This window comes from Rhinolophus ferrumequinum, chromosome 10, assembly GCF_004115265.2.
Source record: "Rhinolophus ferrumequinum isolate MPI-CBG mRhiFer1 chromosome 10, mRhiFer1_v1.p, whole genome shotgun sequence".
NCBI classification, from domain to species: Eukaryota; Metazoa; Chordata; class Mammalia; order Chiroptera; family Rhinolophidae; genus Rhinolophus; species Rhinolophus ferrumequinum.
The window spans coordinates 18,917,836-18,938,130 of NC_046293.1; the positions used below are offsets into that span (position 1 = coordinate 18,917,836).

The following is a 20,295-nucleotide window of genomic DNA, read 5'->3' on the forward strand; positions in this document are numbered from 1 at the left end:
CTGTGCAGCAGAGTAGCCACTGTCCACAGGAGGCTAGAAAGCCCTTGAAATATGGCTAGTCCTAATTACAATGTGCTATAAGTGTAAAATAAACGCTGATAGTGAAAACAGTACAAAAAATGTAAAATTACCTCAACAATTTTTATATTATGTGTTGAAATGATGATACTTTGGATATCCTAGGTTAAGTATAATGTATTAAAACTAATTTTTCTCTTTTTTACCTTTTCATTATTTATTTGTTTATTTATTTTTATTGGGGAATGTTGGGGAAGAGTGCTTTTCCAGGGCCCATCAGCTCCAAGTCAAGTCGTTGTCTATCAATCTAGTTGTGGAGGGTACAGCTCAGCTCCAAGTCCAGTCGCCATTTTCAATCTTTAGTTGCAAGTCCCGCACCATCCCATGCGGGAATTGAACCAGCAACCTTGTTGTTGAGAGCTCGCTCTCTAACTAACTGAGCCATCTGGCTGCCCCTCTGGCAGCTCAGTGGCAGTTTGCTGTCTTCAATCTAGTTGTAGAGGGTGCATCTCACTGGCCCATGTGGGAATCGAACCAGCAACCCTATTGTTAAGAGCTCACGCTCCGGCTGCTTCTTTTTTACCTTTTTAATGTGGCTAATAGAAAATTTAAATTTACATATATGGCTCACATTGTTCTAGACCCATCTGCGACATTTCTAACCCATGATAATAAAATTATATCATCACAAGAGAAGATGTGAACTTATAGAGCTCAGTAGCATGTGCACGTCTGTCCAGTTCACCCAAAAATGGAAGCCAATTATTAAGATACAAATGTACAAGAAGAGGGACTTTGTGTTGCATTGCTTGAAATTACCTGATGTATCAGAAGACCAGTCCTACATACTCTGACCTTGCATGAGGCTTTTGGTGCATCTCCCATATGAGTTTCCATATCTAGAGCTGTGGAATGGTCTCAAATATCAAGAGGCACATGAGAATCAAGAAAAGCTGAAACTCTCTTATGTTGCTCCTAATGGATATTACCCATAGGTTAGTGGAGGGTAAAATGATGTTCAATTTGTGATGTAGCTGTGCCTACATCTTATTTGCTATATATGTGAAGATGGGCCCAAGAAACTCAGGCTTACAGTTTATTTCGGAATAATCTTTAATATATGAAAGCTCAGGAAATAAAATGTTCTGAATAATGAATATCCTGGTTATTTGAAAGTTCTGTGGAAAATCTATTTTGTTTATATTTGTTTTAAAACATGCTAATCTGATTTGTGACATTCGTACAAATAATATAACAAAGGAAATTAAATCTTTGGTAATTGGGGATCTCAGATTGTCTGAGAGCATTCATTCTGGGCAAGGATTCTCACATACAGAATTTAAAACATTGACAAGTAAGTATAGGAGATGAAATTGAGTGTATAGTAGACTAAGACTGAGGATCTATAAATTGCCTGTTTTGGGAATAAATATATAATAAGCATTTAAAACTTTTTCGAGACATCCCTTAAAGGTACTTAGAAACTCTTGCATTTTATAAAAGTGCCTTAAGTTACTATAGGCCCCCTTGAGGATTATCATTGAAGAAAGGAGAGAAGTGCAAAAAGTTGGAATGAAGTAGAATATTAGCACACAGATTGAGCTTTTAAACATCAAGGTTTATTTATTTGTTTATATTAGATTTGGTTTTTATTGTACAATGCAAGGTTTATTTTTAAATTTTTTAATTGGAAGGTTTGGGTCTGGCTTATCTATGTTTCAAATGTGTGTGGATGTTTTATGGATATATGGATATGTGCCTAGAGGCTCTGTGAATAGGTGCAGTCAAATATATTTATATATATGCGAAATTTCTATTCTAAACCTCTTTGTTTTTTAAAAAAGAGATGTATCCACATCCTTTCTGTTTAGGAAAGGAGACATGCGCTGGAGATTTTTTTTTCATACTGTTTTTATAATTAATTTCTTTTTCTTTTTCTAATAATGAGGAACTGAGATGGCATAGATAAAGGCAATCTATTGACTTTGAATCTTATTTTAGTTATAAATATCAATATCTTCCCTTGCTAAATATTTATAAGGTTTAATAACATACAGGAAATTTAAAAAATAATTTGGATTAATTTACAATATTTTTTCTCTTTTTTTGTTTTGGTCTTTTGCCGGAGGTATTCCTGAGCAACAGTGTTTCAGCAGTTTTAACAGAAACTTGGCTTTTCCCAGAAGACACCACTGCCCTTGCAGTTCTCTGTCATGCAGATATCTCGTCCTACATGCATTTCCTTCGTGGTAGAAACCTCAGTCTTCTTTTGCTCTTATCCCTTCATATGGATACCATGTCCCGTAGATTGTTTTTCAGACATATCTATTTGAATTTCCTCCCTCTTCTTTCTACCTACCACTGTATCTCCATTGTTCAGATTTCTTTGTGTCTTCCCTAGGCTGTTAAAACAGTAAATACTAACCTGATTTCTTGCCACCAGTTTGTTCTAAAACACTGACATGATCATGTCAGAAATATGCTTAATATCTTTCTGTTAACCCTCTAGTTCCAAGTTGCCTACAGAATAAAGACTAAATTTCTTGACATATTATAAGGCCCAACCTGGAGCAAACAGATGCTTTTCTCCCCTTGTATTTTATTGTCTTTTTGTTTTTCCTCGAAGAAATACATGATCATTTTGATTATTTAAACGATTCCAATGTCAGTATTCTATTTTTGCATGCATTTTTCTATGTTAATGAAAATCTAATCTGTACATTGGGAATAAGAATAGTATTTGTCTTATAGTTTTGTGGATATAAATGAGTTAGTACATATATGTAAAATATTTAGGATATTGACACAATATCCAGCAATTTGCTTCTTAAATTTAATATGTTTTGGTTAACTTTCACAGTCAATATATATAAATCAAGATTATTCATTTTAGTAGTTGCATAATATTCCAGGGTATAGGTGAAACCTAATTAAATGTTTCCTTTTTGATGGGCATTCATGAGCTTTCTCTTTTATGCTGTTAAATTTATACAGTAAATAGTTTGTATCTGTAGTCTTCATATTAATACTTTTATTTCACAGACATCTAGATGAGTTTGCAAATAAAGTTGTGAAATAAGAAACAATACCATGTTTCCCCGAAAATAAGACCTACCCCGAAAATAAGCCCCAGTTAAGATCTCAGCCAGACAGATGCATTTTTTTTTTTAATTTATTGGGGTGACAATTGTTAGTAAAATTACATAGATTTCAGGTGTGCAATTCTGTATCACATCATCTATAAATTACATTGTGTGTTCACCACCCAGAGTCAGTTCTCCTTCCATCACCATATATTTGATCCCCCTTACCCTCATCTCCCACCTCCCAACCCCCTTACCCTCTGGTAACCACTAAATTACGTTCCCCAGATTAATTTTCAAACCCCGTGGCCATCTTGTGGTTACTGATTGTTTTCTAATCCCCTCACCTTCCCTCTTACCCCCACCCCCCACCCCCGCCCATCTAGCAACCCTCAGTTTTTCCTCTTTGTCTCCAAAACTGTTTCTGATTAGTTCATTCACTTATTCTTTTCTTTAGATTCCGCATATAAGTGAGATCATATGGTACTTATCTTTCTCTGTCTGACTTATTTCACTTAACATAATGTTCTCTAGGTCCATCCATGTTGTTGCAAATGGTAAGATTTCTTTCTTCTTTATGGCTGCATAATACTCCATTGTATAAATGTACCACAGTTTCTTAATCCAGTCGTCTACCGATGGGCATTTCGGTTTTTTCCATGTCTTAGCTATTGTGTATAGTGCTGCAATAAACATAGGAGTGCATAAAGATTTTTGAATTGGAGTTTTGGATTTCTCCGGATAGATACCTAGGAGTGGAATTACTGGATCATAGGGTAGTTCCATTTTCAGATTTTTGAGATACCTCCATACTGTTTTCCATAGTGGCTGCACCAATCTGCAATCCCACCAACAGTGCACAAGCGTTCTCTTTTCTCCACATCCGCGCCAGCACTTGTTGTTTGTTGATTTATTGATGATAGCCATTTTGACTGGGGTGAGGTGGTATCTCATTGTGGTTTTTATTTGCATTTCTCTGATGGTTAGTGAGGTTGAGCATTTCTTCATATGTCTGTTTGCCATCTGTATGTCCTTTTTAGAAAAATGTCTCTTCAAGTCGTCTGCCCATTTCTTAATTGGGTCGTTTGTTTTTTTGGAGTTGAGTTGAGTGAGTTTTTCATAGATTTGTGATATTAATCCCTTATCAGATATATCATTGGCAAATATCTTTTCCCATTCAGTAGGATCCCTTTTTGTTTTATTGATGGTTTCCTTTGCTGTGAAAAAACTTTTTAGTTTGATATAATCCCACATGTTTATTTTTTCTCTTACTTCCCTCGCGCGAGGGGATATATCAGTAAAAATTTTACTCCGGGTAATGTCTGAGAAGTTTCTTCCTATATTTTCTTCCAGGTATTTTATGGTTTCAGATCTTACATTTAAGTCTTTAAGCCATTTTGAATTTATTTTTGTATATGGTGTAAGGAGGTGGTCCAGCTTCATTTTTTTGCATGTGTCTGTCCAGGTTTACAAGCACCATGTATTGAATAGACTGTCTTTACCCCATCGTACATTCTTGCTTCCATTGTCGTAGATTAAATGGCCATATAGGCGTGGATTTATTTCTGGACTCTCTATTCTGTTCCATTGATCTATGTGTCTGTTTTTATGCCAGTACCATGCTGTTTTGATTACTGTAGCCTTGTAGTATAATTTGAAGTCAGGTATTGTTATACCTCCCAGTTTGTTCTTATTTCTCAAGATTGCCTTTGCTATTCGGGGTCTTTTATGGTCCCATATAAATTTTAGGATTATATGTTCTATTTCTGTGAAAAACGTCGTTGGTAGTTTGATAGGAATTGCGTTCAATATGTATATTGCCTTAGGCAGTATGGACATTTTAACTATATTAATTCTTCCTATCCATGAACATGATATGTGTTTCCATCTATTTATATCTTCCTTCATTGCTTTCTTCAGTGTCTTATAATTTTCTGAGTACAGATCTTTTACTTCTTTGGTTAAATTTATTCCCAGGTATTTTTTAGTCTTTGGAGCAATTGTAAATGGGATTGTTTTTTTAATTTCTCCTTCTGATGTTTTATTATTGGTATATACAAATGCAACTGATTTCTGAATATTAATTTTGTATCCTGCTACTTTACTAAATTCATCTATCAGCTCTAATAGCTTCTTGGTGGAGTCTTTAGGGTTCTCTATATATAGTATCATATCATCTGCATATAATGATAATTTTACTTCCTCCTTACCAATTTGGATGCCTTTTATTTCTTTTTCTTGTCTGATTGCTGTGGCTAGAACTTCCAAGCACTATGTTGAATAGAAGCGGAGATAGTGGGCAACCTTGCCTTGTTCCTGATCTTAGGGGGAATGGTTTTAGCTTTTCCCCATTGAGTATGATGTTAGCTGTGGGTTTGTCATATATGGCCTTTATTATGTTGAGATATGATCCCTCTATTCCCACTTTCTTAAGGGTTTTTATCATAAATGGCTGTTGGATTTTATCAAATGCTTTTTCTGCATCTATTGATATGATCATGTGATTTTTATTTTTCATTTTGTTAATGTGGTGTATCACATTAATTGATTTGCGGATGTTGAACCACCCTTGCATACCAGGGATGAATCCCACTTGATCATGGTGTATGATCTTTTTAATGTATTGCTGAATTCTGTTCGCTAATATTTTGTTGAGGATTTTTGCATCTATGTTCTTTAGAGATATCGGCCTGTAGTTTTCTTTTTTTGTGGTGTCTTTGTCTGATTTTGGGATCAGGGTGATAGTGGCTTCATAAAAAGTGTTTGGGAGTCTTCCTTCCTTCTGGATTTTTTGGAAGAGCTTGAGGAGAATAGGTGATAATTCTTTTTTGAACGTTTTGTAAAATTCACCTGTAAAGCCATCTGGCCCAGGGCTTTTGTTTGTTGGGAGATTGTTGATTACTGATTCAATTTCCGTGGTGGTAGTCAGTCTATTCAGGTTTTCTGTTTCTTCTTGAGTTAGCCTTGGAAGGTTGTACGCCTCTAGAAAATTGTCCATTTCTTCCAGATTGTCAAATTTGTTGGCATATAGTTGCTCATAGTAACTTCTTAAAACTTTTTGTATTTCTGCGTTGTCTGTTGTCACTTCTCCTCTTTCATTTCTGATTTTATTAATTTGGGTCCTCTCTCTCTCTTTTTTAATGAGTCTGGCTAAAGGTTTGTCGATTTTGTTTATCTTCTCTAAGAACCAACTCTTGGATTCATTGATCTTTTGTGTTGTTTTTCTGGTTTCTATTTCATTTATTTCTGCTCTGATCTTTATTATCTCCTTCCTTGTGCTCCCTTTGGGCTTATTTTGCTGTTCTTTTTCCAAATCCCTTAAGTGTGAAGATAAACTGTTGATTAGTGATGTTTCTTGTTTCTTTAGGTAGGCCTGCAAAGCTATGAATTTCCCTCTTAGGACTGCTTTCGCGGCATCCCATAGATTTTGGGTCGTCGTGTTTTCATTTTCGTTTGTCTCGAGATATCTTTTGATTTCTTCCTTGATCTCCTGCTTGACCCATTCATTATTTAGTAATAAGTTATTCAGCCTCCATGAATTGGTGTGTCTTCCAGTTTTTTTCCTGTAGTTCATTTCTAATTTCATAGCATTGTGATCAGAGAAGACAATTGGTATGATTTCAATTTTCTTAAATTTATCAAGACTTGTTTTGTGGCCTAACATATGGTCTATCTTGGAAAATGTTCCATGTGCGCTTGAGAAAAACGTGTATTTTGCAGCATTGGGGTGAAATGTTCTGAAAATATCGATTAAATCCAAGTGGTCCAATGTATCATTTAAGGCTGTTGTTTCCATATTGATTTTCTGTCTGGAAGACCTGTCCCTTGTTGTCAGAGGTGTGTTGAAGTCCCCTACTATGATAGTGTTACTGTTGATCTCTGTCTTTATGTCAGTCAGTACCTGTTTTATATATTTAGGTGCTCCTATGTTGGGTGCATAGATGTTTACTAGGGTTATGTCCTCTTGACGGATCGATCCCTTTATTATTATATAGTGCCCATCTTTATCTTTTAATATGTTCTTCATTTTAAAGTCTATTTTGTCAGATATAAGGATTGCAACTCCAGCTTTTTTCTTGTTTCCATTTGCATGAAATATCTTACTCCAACCCTTCACTTTCAGCCTGTGTGTGTCTTTTGTTCTGAGGTGAGTCTCTTGTATACAGCATATACAAGAGTCTTGCTTTCTTATCCAGTCAGCCACCCTATGTCTCTTGACTGGAGCATTTAATCCATTTACATTTAAAGTGATTATTGATAAGTACATAGTTATTGCCATTTTTAAATTTGTAGTTAGGTTGTTTTCATCTTTCTTCTATTTACAGAATTCCTTTTAGTATTTCTTGCAATGCTGGCTTGGTGGTAATAAATTCCTTTAGCTTATTTTTTTCTGGAAAGCTCTTTATCTCTCCATCGACTTTAAATGATAGCCTTGCTGGATAAAGCAATCTAGGTTGTAGGTCTTTGTTTTCCATCACTTTGAGTATCTCCTGCCACTCCCTCCTGGCCTTCAATGTTTCTGTAGAAAAATCATTTGATAGTCTTATGGGAGTTCCCTTGTATGTAACCCTCTGTCTTTCTCTTGCTGCTTTTAGGATTCTCTCTTTGTCTTTAAGCTTTGCCATTTTAACTATAATGTGTCTTGGTGTGGACCTGTTTGGGTTTATCCTGGTTGGAACTCTCTGCACTTCCTGGGCTTGTATGTTGGTTTCCTTCATCAGGTTGGGGAAGTTTTCGGACATTATTACTTCAAATATGTTCTCAATCCCTTGCTTCCTCTCTTCACCTTCTGGTATTCCTATGATGCGCATGTTGATGCGCTTGATGTTATCCCAGAGGTCTCTTAAGCCATCCTCATTGTTTTTTATTCTTTTTTCTTTCTGTTGTTCCGTTTGGGTGAGCTCTGCTACCTTGTCTTCTAAGTCGCTGATTCGATCCTCTGCTTCATCTAACCTGCTGGTAATTCCTTCAAGTGAGTTCTTAATTTCGGTAATTGTGTTCTTTAGTTCTAGCTGGTTGTTCGTTATGATTTCTACATCCTTCTTTATGTCTTTAAGCTCCTTAAACATTCTTATCACCAGTGTTCTGAACTCTGTCTCTGAAAGGTTGGTTACGTCTGCTTCATTTGGTTCCAGTTGTGGAGGTTTCTTCTGTTCTTTTATTTGGGACGTGTATCTTTGTTTCCCCATTCTGGCTGACTCACTGTGTTTATTTTGATATATTAGGTAGATCCCCTAGAGTTCTTAGTTCTTGCTAGGTTATCTTATGTAGTATGTGTCCTTTATATTTGACTCGCACCACGTCGTCCTTCTCCTCTGCGTGTGCTCCAAAGGTGACTCTTGTGTTGTGCACACTGTCCCGTTCAAGAAGATCTTTAATTGCTTTTTGCTTGTGAGTAGGTGGGGTTAACTCCTGGGCTGACCCGTTGTGAGACTTGGCTCTGCCCCCCGCAGGGCACTCTGCTGCGTGAGGGTTGACCACCCAAATGTGGTTTGGCCTCTATGGGCTCCAGTTCCTGCAGAGAACTCTCTCTGGGCATGTGACCTGCAGGTCAAACCCGGCAACACTCCGGTTTGGTCTGGAGTTGGCCCCTGGATATGCTGAATCCCGTGCCTCTCAAGCTGGGCCCTGGCAGGGCAGTTTCAGAACAAAGCAAATCACCAAGCACAACAGCAACAACAACAACAAAGAAAAAAATCAAATACATTCACATGCAAAATCACCCGATAACCCCCACTCGACACAGGCAAAGATATCAAATATATAAAGGCAAAGCAAAACAAAACAAAACAAAACAAAGCAAAACAAAAAGCAGCGACAGTCTCGGCCTAAGCCCACCAAGCAATGTCCAGGTTGTCCTCTGCTGTACCAAAGAGCCCCCTGCTTATTGCGCAGGCAGAGCCGGTCACCTGGTGCCCAGAGTGACTTTGGGACTGCAGACTTAAATGCGTGGGCCTGAGGGGTCTGGATGATAGTTTTTACAAAGTCAGTGCAGTTTCTGCCCTTGCCTGCACATATGCACACTGAGAGTAGCACCACCAGCCCCGTGTCCAGTACTCCTGAGTCTTAGGGCACTTCTTCAGTGTGTGTGTGTATGGGGGGGGTGCGGGCGGGAGATTTCCGATCTGCTGAAAGCCCAGAGCTGCGTCTGCCTTACTGCTCATCCCTGGGAGTGTCTCGGCAGTTGCACTTGCCCCGCCCTAGGCAGGGCAGAAAGGGTTGGGGCTGGGAATGGAGGGGTCTTCTCTCTCCCAGCCCAGCCGCGCATCACCCTCTTCCCGCAGGCCAGAAAAGGTGGTGGCTGGGGGTGGAGGAGTCTCTTCTCTCCTAGCCCAGCCAAAATCACACTCTTCCCAGTCTCCTCCCTGGGTCAGGGCTGCCAGACAGACGCATTTTGTACGTTATGACGATGTTCCAGAAGAAGATGACATGACTGTAATTGAATAAATGTAGATTGTTGTACATGAAAAAATAAGACATCCCCGAAAATAAGCTCTAATGGAGCAAAAATTAATACAAGACCCGGTCTTATTTTCAGGGAAACACAGTAGTAGCATCGATCACCGATTATAAACAATACTAAGAAAATGTGGTTCTAGTGCCAGAATAGAAAAATCAATGAATACAAGAGAATCCCTAGAAACAGTCCAGCAGTACATATAAGAATTTAGTGTAAGATGAAGTTGACATTTGAAAGAAGGAGGAAAAAGAAAAACTATTTAATAAATAGTACTGAAAAATTATTTTAATTATTGTGGGGGATAAAAGTTCAGTTCCCTACCTCATGTCGTTTGGCACCATTGCCCTCAATTTTGTCTGTTGTCCCCTACAAACCATGTGTTTTATCCATGCCAGAGATTAAATATCCCATTCTGCAGTTCCAAGAAGAGGAGGGGATCTGAGACTCTTGCTGATTGAGATTTTCTAACAATGTTATTGCGTATTTCAATATGTCATTCCTTTTTATTTCTGAGTAGTACTCCATTGTGTGGATATATTTGCTTATCCATTCACTTGTTAATGAACATTTAGGTTGTTTCAGTTTGGGCCTATTATAAATAAAGTTATTATGAATAGTTTATGTATAAGTCTTTGTATGGACATATGCTGTTATTTATCTTGATTAAATACTTAGAGTAGAATGACTGGATTGCGTGATAGTTGTATGTTTAACTTTTTAAGAAACTGATTATTGTTGTAATACAAAGTAGTTGTATTATTCTACATGTCCACCTGAAGTATGTGAGAGTTGTAGTTGATTTGTATCCCTGTAAGCATTGGTACGTGAAGTCTTTTTAATTGTAGTCATTCTAATCATAGTATCTTATGATTTTAATTTGCATTTCTCTAAAGAAATGATGTGAGCACATTTTCATATTTTACTTACCATACGTATATCTTCTTTGTTGTAGTATCTGTTCAAGTCTTTTCCCCACTTTTTTATTAGGTTGTTGATTTTCTTATTAATGCATTTTGAGGGTTTTTAAAATCTATTCTGGATCAGAAAATATATCATAAAATATGATTTACAATTTTTTTCCCCAGTCCATCTTCTTTTCATTCTCTTAATAGTGTCTCTGTAGAGCAGAAGCTCTTAATTTTGAGGAAGTCTAATTTGTCAAATTTTCTTATGGAGTTCCTGCTTTTTGGTGTCTTATCTAAGAAATCTCTTCTTACCCCAAGGTCACAAAATTTTTCTTATGTTTTCTTGTAGAAGTTTTATGGTTTTAGGTTTTGCTTTTTAAATCTATGATTCATTTTAAAGTTAATCTTTGTATATGGTATGGCAAGGTACGGATAAAGACTCTTTTTATTTATTTTGGCCTAAGGATATTCATTTGTTCCAGCACAATTTCTGTTAATTCATTTCTTTAATAAATTGGCATTGAGCTTTTGTCAAAAATCAGTTGCGTATAAGTCTAAATGGACTCTATTCCTCCATTCTGTTCTGTTGATCTATCTTTACTCTAAAACCATACTATCTGTCTTGTTTACTATAACTTTATCATAGTGTTAAAATCAGGTAGTACAAGTTTCCAACTTTGTTCTTCTTTTTCAAAGTTGCTTTGGCTAGTCTAGAATCTTTGTATTTCTATACGAATTTTAAAATCAGGTAGTCAATTTCTACAAAAACACTTGCTGAGATTTTGATTGAATTGCATTGACTCTAAAGATCAATTCGTGAAAAATTACCATCCTAACAATATTAAGTCTTCTGATCCATGAACTTGATATGAGGTCTCGCAACTAAATTTGCGTACTCATCCTAGAAAAAGTGCTACATACCTCATTGCTGAATATCACTATGGTCACCTTCGAAGGACTCCCCTTGGAAAGCTGTGCACCAACACCAGCACCTAGTGCACCTTTCAAAGCAATTTTGGAATTCTTTTTCTGGCAAGGCCATCAGAGCTGTCGTTGTATTATCCTTGATGTCCTGAATGTGTTCAAAATGTCTTCCTTTCAATATTTCCTTTATCTTCGGGTAAAGACAGAAGTCATTGGGGCCCAGATCAGGTGAGTAGGGAGCGTGTTCCAATACAGTTATTTGTTTACTGTCTAAAAACTCCCTCACAGACAGTGCCGTGGTGAGCTGGTGCATTGTTGTGATGCAACAGCCATGAATTGTTGGCGAAAGTTCAGGTCGTTTTCATCTAACTTTTTCACGCAGCCTTTTCAGCACTTCCAAATAGTAAACTTGGTTAACTGTCCAGTTGGTACAAATTCATAATGAATAATTCCTCTGATATCAAAAAAGGTTAGCAACGTCATTTTGACTCTTGATTTGTTCTGAGGGAACTTTTTTGGTCTTGGATAATTGGCTGACTTCCATTGTGCACTTTTACACTTTGTTTCAGGGTCTATTGGTACACCCATGTTTCATCACCAGTGATAGCACAGCCCAAAACATTGTCTTGCCTCTCCAAAAGGTCTTGGCAAACTTTGACTCTCTTTGCTTTTGTTCATTGGTGAGCTCCTTTGGGACCATTTTTGCACACATCTTTCTCATGCCAAGATTTTCAGTTAAGATTTTCCTAATTGTTTCTCCATCGATGTTTACTTGGTCTGCTATGCTTCTCACCGTCAGCCATCAATTTGATGCACAATTCAACGAATTTTTGCAATGTTTTCATCAGTTCTGCTCATTACTGGTCATACTGACCTCTCTTTATCAGTGACATGTTCTCTCCCCCCAGAAAAACGTTTTATCCATCTGTACCCTGCCATTGTCTTCCTGGCATTATCCCCATAAACTTGGACTAACATGTCCCTGATTTCACTTCCACTCTTGCCAAGTTTAACAAGATATTTAATGTCTGTTCATTGCTCTAATTCAAGCTCAGACATTCTCAGGATGGCACACAAAAACACACAACGACAATAATGAACACCACTCAGCAAGACACTGCCACAGGTCGACAGGAACACAGCTGTGAGACACTGATATACCAAGGTTATGAAACCTTACCCAGCTGTTTGTACAATGTTGCCAATGTAAGCGCACAGAGGCAAGTTGGCAAATTTAATTGTCAGACCTCATATTATCTCACCACTTATTTAGGTCCTCTTTAATTTCTCTCAGTAATTTATAGTTTTCAGTGTTCAAGTTTGTACATCTTTTGTCAAATTTTTTCTAAGTATTTTGTATTTTTCATGCATTGTAAATGGTATTTTTAAAACAAAATTTTGATTTCTGGGTGGCAGTGATGGCATGGACTGTGGTCACGAGTCCCTCCATGATGACAAACCTTGGCCAGGGAGGCCAAATAGTCAGTGATGCAGGACACATTGCTGAAAATTTGAGGGCATTGTCATAGTTCTCATAGTTCATGCTTATCACAAATACGGGGGCATCAGTAGAAGGGGCAGAGATGAGGACCGTTTTGGCTCCACTGCAGTCTTCTCCAAGGTAGTGGAGATACCAGTGGACTCCTCAACATATTTAGCACCAGCATCATTCCATTTGATGAGGGTGGGATCTTGTTCCTGTAAGATGAAGATGGACTTTTCATTGAAGACAAGCTTCCCATTCTCAATCTTGACTGTTCCATTGAACTTGCTAAAGATGGAATCGTACTGCAATATGTAGATCACGTAATCAATGAAGGGGTCCTTTGTGGTGGCAAAATTCACTTTACCAGAGTTAAAAACAGCTCAGGTGACCAGGCACTCAATATGGACAAATCCATTTACTGTGTCCTTACTCATCATGTCTCCAGGGGATGTACAAGGGGATGCAGCTGTTTATCGAATGAAGAGGAGCAGAGAGCTTTCATCATGGTTTGAATAGAATTGGTGAGAACAGACATCCTTGCCTTTTCTTGATCTCAAGGGGAAAATATTCAGTCTTTCATCATTAAGTATGGTGTTAGCTGTGGGGTTTTCGTAGATATCTTTTACCCAGGGGGATGAACTTTCCTTCTATTTCCAGTTTACTGACAGTTTTTTTTTAAATTTTTTTTTAAATTGGGGAATATTGGGGAACAGTGTGTTTCTCCAGGACCCATTAGCTCCAAGTCGTTGTCCTTCAATCTTGTTGTAGAACGTGCAGCTCAGCTCCAAGTCCAGTCCCCTTTTTTTTTTTTTTAAAGATTTTATTGGGGAAGGGGAACAGGACTTTATTGGGGAACAGTGTGTACTTCCAGAACTTTTTTGCAAGTCAAGTTGTTGTCCTTTCGATCTAAGTTGTGGGGGGTGCCGTTCAGCTTCAAGTTATTGTCCTTTCAGTCTTAGTTGTGGAGAGCACAGCTTAGCTCCAGGTTCAGTTGCCATTGCTAGTTGCAGGGGGCACAGTCCACCATCCCTTGCGGGATTCGAACCTGGCAACCTTGTGGTTGAGAGGACGTGCTCCAACCAACTGAGCCATCCAGCCACTCCTCTGGCAGCTCAGCCGCACCTCATTATCTTCTATCTAGCTGTGGAGGGTGCAGCTCATTGGCCCATGTGGGAATTGAACCAGCAACCTTGTTGTTCAGAGATTGGGCTCTAACCATCTAAGCCATCCGGGCGCCCCACTAACAGTTTTTATTAAGAATTGATGTTGGATTTGGGCAACTACTATTTCTATATTTCTTAAGATTATCTTATGATTTTTCTTTTTTAGTCTGCTAATACGGTAATTAATGAATGTTGAAACAAATTTGCATTCCTGGGATAAATTCCATTACATAATGATGTAGTATCTTCTTTACATATTGTTGGATTCAACTTGTTAAAATTTTGTTGAGAATTTTTGCATCAATGTTCATGAGTGATATGTTGATTGACCTGTAGTTCTCCTTTGTCATATATCTTTGTTCTCATAGAATGTTACTCTCATAGACTGTTAGGTAGTAATTTTTGCCTCTTCAATATTTGGGAATCATTTTTGTAGAATTGGTATTACTTTTTTCTTAAATGTCTGGGAGAATTCTCCATTGAAGCCATATGGGCCTGGAGGTTTTGTTTTGTGTTGTTTTGGTTTATGGGGAATGTTTCTTTTTTTTTTTTTAATTTTTTAATTAAATGTATTGGGGTGACAATGGTTAGTAAAATTACATAAGTTTCAAGTGTACATTTCTATAATACATCATCTATATATTGTGTGCTCACCATCCAGAGTCAGTTCTCCTTCCATATGGGGAATGTTTTAACTACAAGTTCAAGTTTAGTTTCTTTAATAGATGTATGGGCCAATCAGGATATCTATTTCTTTTTGAGTGTTTGGTAGTTTTTGTTTTTCAGGATACTTATCCATTTCATAAGTTTTCTAATTAATTGGTGTAAAGTTATTATTTTCCTACTATCCATTTAATATCTTTAGAATATGTAGTGATACTATTTCTCTTTATCTGATATTGGTAATTTGTGTCTTCTATTTTTTTTTCATCAGTTTGGCTATGAATTTATCAATTTTATAGAGTCTTTTTTTTTTTTAAAGTATTAGTTTTGATCTCATTGTGTTTTTCTCTGTTAGCCTATTTTCTATTTCATTGGTTTCTGTTCTGTTTTTTAGTATTTCCTTTCTTCTGCTTTCTTTGGGCTTAATTCTATTTATGAAGATGGAAATTTTCTGAATTTTTTTAGATTTATTGGATTTGTTTTATGACTCACAATATATTTTGGTAAATGCCCTGTCTGTGTTCACTTGAAAAGAATATGTATTTTATAGATGTCAGTTAGGTCAAGTTGATTGACAGTAGTATTCAAGCTTTCTAAACCCTTATTGATTTTCTGTTTACTTGTTCCTATCAGTTATTGAGAGAGGGGTATTGAAATATGCAAGCATGGGTGAATAGGTCTATTTCTCTTTGCATTTCTAACAGTTTTCCTTTCATGTATTTTGAAATTCTGTTATTAGAAGCACAAAACATTTATGATTATTATGTCTTCTTAATAAATTGATCTCTGTTTCATTATAAAATGACTTTATCTCTCGCTCTAAATATTCTTTGCTCTGAAATCTAGTTTGTCCAATGTTAACATAGTTATTCAGCTTTCTTTTAATTAGCAGTAGTATGGATTTTCTGTCCTTTTACTTCTTATCTTTTTGTGTTTCTATATTAAAAGTAGGTTTCTTGTAGTGAACACATATTTTTGGGTCTCATTTTTTTAAATCCAGTCTGGCAATTTTTCCTTTTTAAATAGGATGATTAGAACATTTATAGTTAATGTAATTATTGATATGGTTGTATTTAAGTCTACCATCTTAATGTCTGCTTTCTATTTGTCCTATCTATTTTTTGTTCCTCTTTCTGCTTTTTCCCTCCTTTGGATTTTTTTGTTTTTATTTCATGGGTTATTTTATTTATTTTTAAAATTTAAACTCTTATAAAAATAACATATAGGTAAGGGAACAACTTCATATGATAGAAAAGGAAGTACAGTTTGTATCCCTCTCTCACCTGCAAGACACTCAGTTCTACTCTCTTTCAGAAATTTTCTACATGTACACATTCATACAAATACAATTACCTCCTAGTTGGAGTATTTTATGCATATTGTTGTGCTTCATTTTATTAATTTATTTTTTACAATTGCAATTCAGCATATGCATTTTACCATATTTTCATAGGTTATTTTAAATGAATACATTATATTTGCTTTAACCCTGTTTCATCTATGGCATAAAAATAATCCTTTATTTTTATTTACATAATTTGACACGTATTTATTAAATAGTTGTTATATTGAGTGTTTAGAGAAAGGGTTGAGGAGTAGGTGAGTCTTGATCTGGGCTTTGGAGGAATGGTAAGATATAATTGTTAGAGAATCTATTATAGGTTATTAGAAGGGTGTGATTAAAGGCACAGAGGTGGAAATTAATAGGGCAAGATCAGATGAGTTTAACAGAGGGAACAAAAGTACAAAAATTCTAAGAAGATAATATGAAATTGAAAATGCTTCAAGGATTGATTTTTTTTTTTAGAAAAATGTTAAAAGCCTAACAATCTTAATGAAATTGTAAAACATGCAAATTGTATTACTTTTCTGATTTAATTGTCATATTTTTTATTCGTAGGAGGTAAGGTATTGTAAAAATAAACCATTGGATTGAAATAAAGTTAAGATCAAAATAATGTTAATACCTTAGAATTGACTATTTGGACAATAGTCTCCTCAAGATCTTAATTTCCAAATAAATTGTTTAATTTTTATCTAACTTGACCTCTTCACTCCATTTTGGAAGTTTCCTGTTTTAAATTGCACAATTCTTTCTCTTGTTTTTATTTCTACTTCTGGACAACTCTCAATGTCCCTCATATAACCTTTCCTTCTGTTGGACTCTTAAGTTTTGTTAATTATCCATGGTTCTATTGTCTGTCCTTAATTTCTCTCTTTTTTTTTTTTCACTAGATACTTTCATATGGGTTCTCCAAGAGTTTCATTGAGGGCTGGGAGGTTTTTAGATTTTGAGTTGTTTTATACGTGGAGCTATATACACAACTCAAGTTTGATTTTCTTTCTTTCTTTTTTTTTTTAACCAAGGATTGATAGATTTTAACTAATATCTACCTTTGAGAGAGGATTTCACTTTGCCCCCATATACAGAGGTCTATCGACCTCTCCCTCTTACAGAATCTGATATCAGGCACTCCCATGATTTTACCATCTATTTAATAATTTGTTCTAACAATTTGTTGAACTGTGTCCTAACAAAGATAACACATGCTAGTATGGTGTTCTAGTAATGCCCTGTAAGCTTTATAGGTATTGATTTATTTGATCTTCTCAGCAACACTACAAGATAGTACTGTTATTATCATTTCTATTTTGCAGATGAGAAATTGAAGTTCAAAGAGGTTAAATAACTCATCCAGGGCACCCCTCTCCCCTCCCCTTCCCAACAAGTAATGGAGCCATGTTTTGAACTCAGGTAGTCTAACTTCAGAGCCATGCTTCTAAGTATATATTTTTATAGTCTTCTGGAGAGCTTTACTTATACGTATGTATGTCATGTACTTAAAATTCAGTGTCTCCAAATCTAAAGTCATTGTTTGCTCTCTGTCTGCACTGTCCTCCAAGATTTGCTTCTCTTTTTCACATCTTAGTTCATGTTGTTATTTTCCTTCTGGTCAACTAAGCTTAAAAGCTGAGTCATTCTAGACAACCACTTCCTCCGTCCTTCAATTGGTCCTTGCATCTTACTGATTTGTGCTTTCAATTAACTTTTGAATAAGTACATTCTATTCATTTTTATTGTCCCACCTTACCGTGTTTCCCCGAAAATAAGACCTAGCCAGACAATCAGCTCTAATACATCTTTTGGAGCAAAAATTAATATAAGACCCAGTATTATATTATATTATATTACATTACATTGTATTAATTATATTAGACCCTGTCTTATATTATAGTAAAATAAGACAGTTCTTATGTTAATTTTTGCTCCAAAAGACACATTAGAGCTGATTGTCCGGCTAGGATCTTATTTTCGGGGAAACACGGTAGTTTCAGTCTGTTGTGATATCGCATTCAGGATAGCTATTTATTTATTCTCAGAGATGCCTGTGTGGTTCTCTGGTCCCTCAATTATCTTACTTCTTTGTAATTGCTAGTTTATGTGTCTATCTTCTCCATTAGACTCTGTTCTTGTAAAGAAGGACCTTAAATTATGATTTTGTACTCTCAGTGCCTAGCTTAATGTGTGACATACAATTTGTGTACAATAAATATTTTGGGAATACATGAATTAGCTTGTCATAGATGTCAGTTTTGATGGCTTTAATATCATCATGAACATTAGATAAAGTTGTTATTTGGTCTACTTTTGGAAAAGTGTCTTTCAATGCCTTATCAAAAGCTAAAAATAATTTTTGTCATTTTAGTGGTCAAGGATAAATTGGACTAGTTTATATAGTTACATGTTATCTCCACAATATTCTTCTCATAATGCAAAAATATAAGTTATATAAATCACTGCCATGTCAACATGAATGTGTTAAAAGGGAGGAGGCAGGTGTCATAAATCCTTATTCTTTGGTATATAATGTAATAGCTGAATTTTAATCGCTTCCAATGTTTAAGTAATAATATAAAATAATAGGGAATGTTGGGATCCAGATTTTAATATATGGTAGTAGGCCTGCATTTGCTAATAATTTCTGAAGGTAGTTATATTCCCTATTTTCCTTGAATCAAATAAATGAAGTTATTGTTCCAAAAGGGATGTATGAAAGATGGTAGTCATTTTCTACATGACTAAAATTTTCATATGCAACATGCTGCTGGCTGTGGGATTATCAGGCTTTTTGTTGTTTTTCAAAGCCGATTCTGCTTAACCATTAATTCTGCCCTTGTGCTTTATTTGCAGCATCTGGCGAGGCCCCAATGTGAATTGCACAGACAGTTCTGGTTACACTGCTTTACACCATGCGGCCTTAAATGGACATAAGTAAGTGCCCCTTATTTGGACTGGAATCCTTGTGTATTTCGTTCCGTGTGATGAACTTAATTATGTCTGATACCTATCTCATGTTGCCGTGAGTCCCCTGGGTTTAGATGAGTTTGGAGAGGCACCAGATGGCAACACTGACAAGTTATACTTGGTAGGAATGTTGTCGAGGATGATTATGTGCAGAGAGTAAACCAAGAGAGTTGCTCTAAAATAGTGAAATGTCACACAGGGAGAATGAAAGACGTGACAGAACGTGGTAGTCATGGGTAGATTTGCAGAGGCAGTGGAATAAGACCACTTAATAACATAATACTATCTTTTTTGGTGTCTTCACTTCACATGGGATTATTCACTAGGAGTGAAATCTTAATAGATTCTTGGTATTATGAGCGATGGGGACGTATATGAACCATTTCAAAGTCCTTCAAGTTTAGCTAAAATGCTTTTTCTTTGGCATTCATGATGGTCTTTCTGGTTTTAAACTTGTTTAACCTATAGGATTATGCTTCAAATAATGTGGTAATATACTCCTATAGTATGGAGCGTAAAAGAATGTGTAACCATAACAACCACTTTATTTCCCATGTTTTAGCTAGGTAACCTAATGGTTTAGTGACAGAGTCAAAGTGTGAGGAGTCCTCTGAATGATTCAAATGTTCTGTTCTTCCCCATCAGAAGGAAAGGGACCCTTTTCATGTGTCTCCTCCTGGTGTTTTTCCTTTGCTCTATGATCCAAATTAATTTTCCCAGATCTGCATCATTTCATTTCACTTCAGTTTTTGAAATGTGGTAATTACTGCCTAAAAAATGTTAGTTATCTTTTGCTTTCCTACCTAAAATTTCTTTTATTCTGTGAATTGAGGCACAAAGGACTTAGTCAAACCTGATCACATTTTATGGCCGAAAAGTTCTCACACAAGAAACTTACCCTTTTTGTCTTTATTTGTCACTATGACATTTTTGTCTTAAAACTTAGTACATAAATATAACATTATCATTCTCTCTGGAGAATCATCTGAATTATATAAAATAACAAAAACTTAATGTTTCATCACTTGGATTCTTAGTATCAGTATTCCCAAATTACATTTCTTTACATCTAGTCCCTTTTCTATATTATATCATCTTATATTATTTAGCTTAGGACATCAACTATATTGATGTCTTTCTGTAGAGTGCAAAATGTGTCCAGATCCTTACCATCTGAATCTTTTAATTATTATTATTTTTTTCTTTTTTGTACCTGGCTCATCAGGAATGAAGCCAAATTAAATTAGCCCAAAGCATACATTACGATGGCCTCTGGCCATGTTAAGT

At 36.0% G+C, this 20,295-nt stretch overlaps 1 protein-coding gene across 6 annotated transcripts in view; it reads left to right on the forward strand.

Moving 5' to 3' along the window:
* The window catches only part of ANKS1B (ankyrin repeat and sterile alpha motif domain containing 1B), a 914,119-nt gene that overhangs the window by 97,345 nt on the left and 796,479 nt on the right, over positions 1-20,295 (forward strand). For 5 of the 6 annotated variants that reach the window (XM_033118713.1, XM_033118715.1, XM_033118712.1 and 2 more), the window contains exon 2: positions 18,895-18,975. In XM_033118713.1, coding sequence (XP_032974604.1) covers positions 18,895-18,975 — 81 coding nt within the window. Of the gene's footprint in view, positions 1-18,894; positions 18,976-20,295 lie in introns of those variants that run through there. The other variant, XM_033118717.1, reaches the window with a different exon arrangement.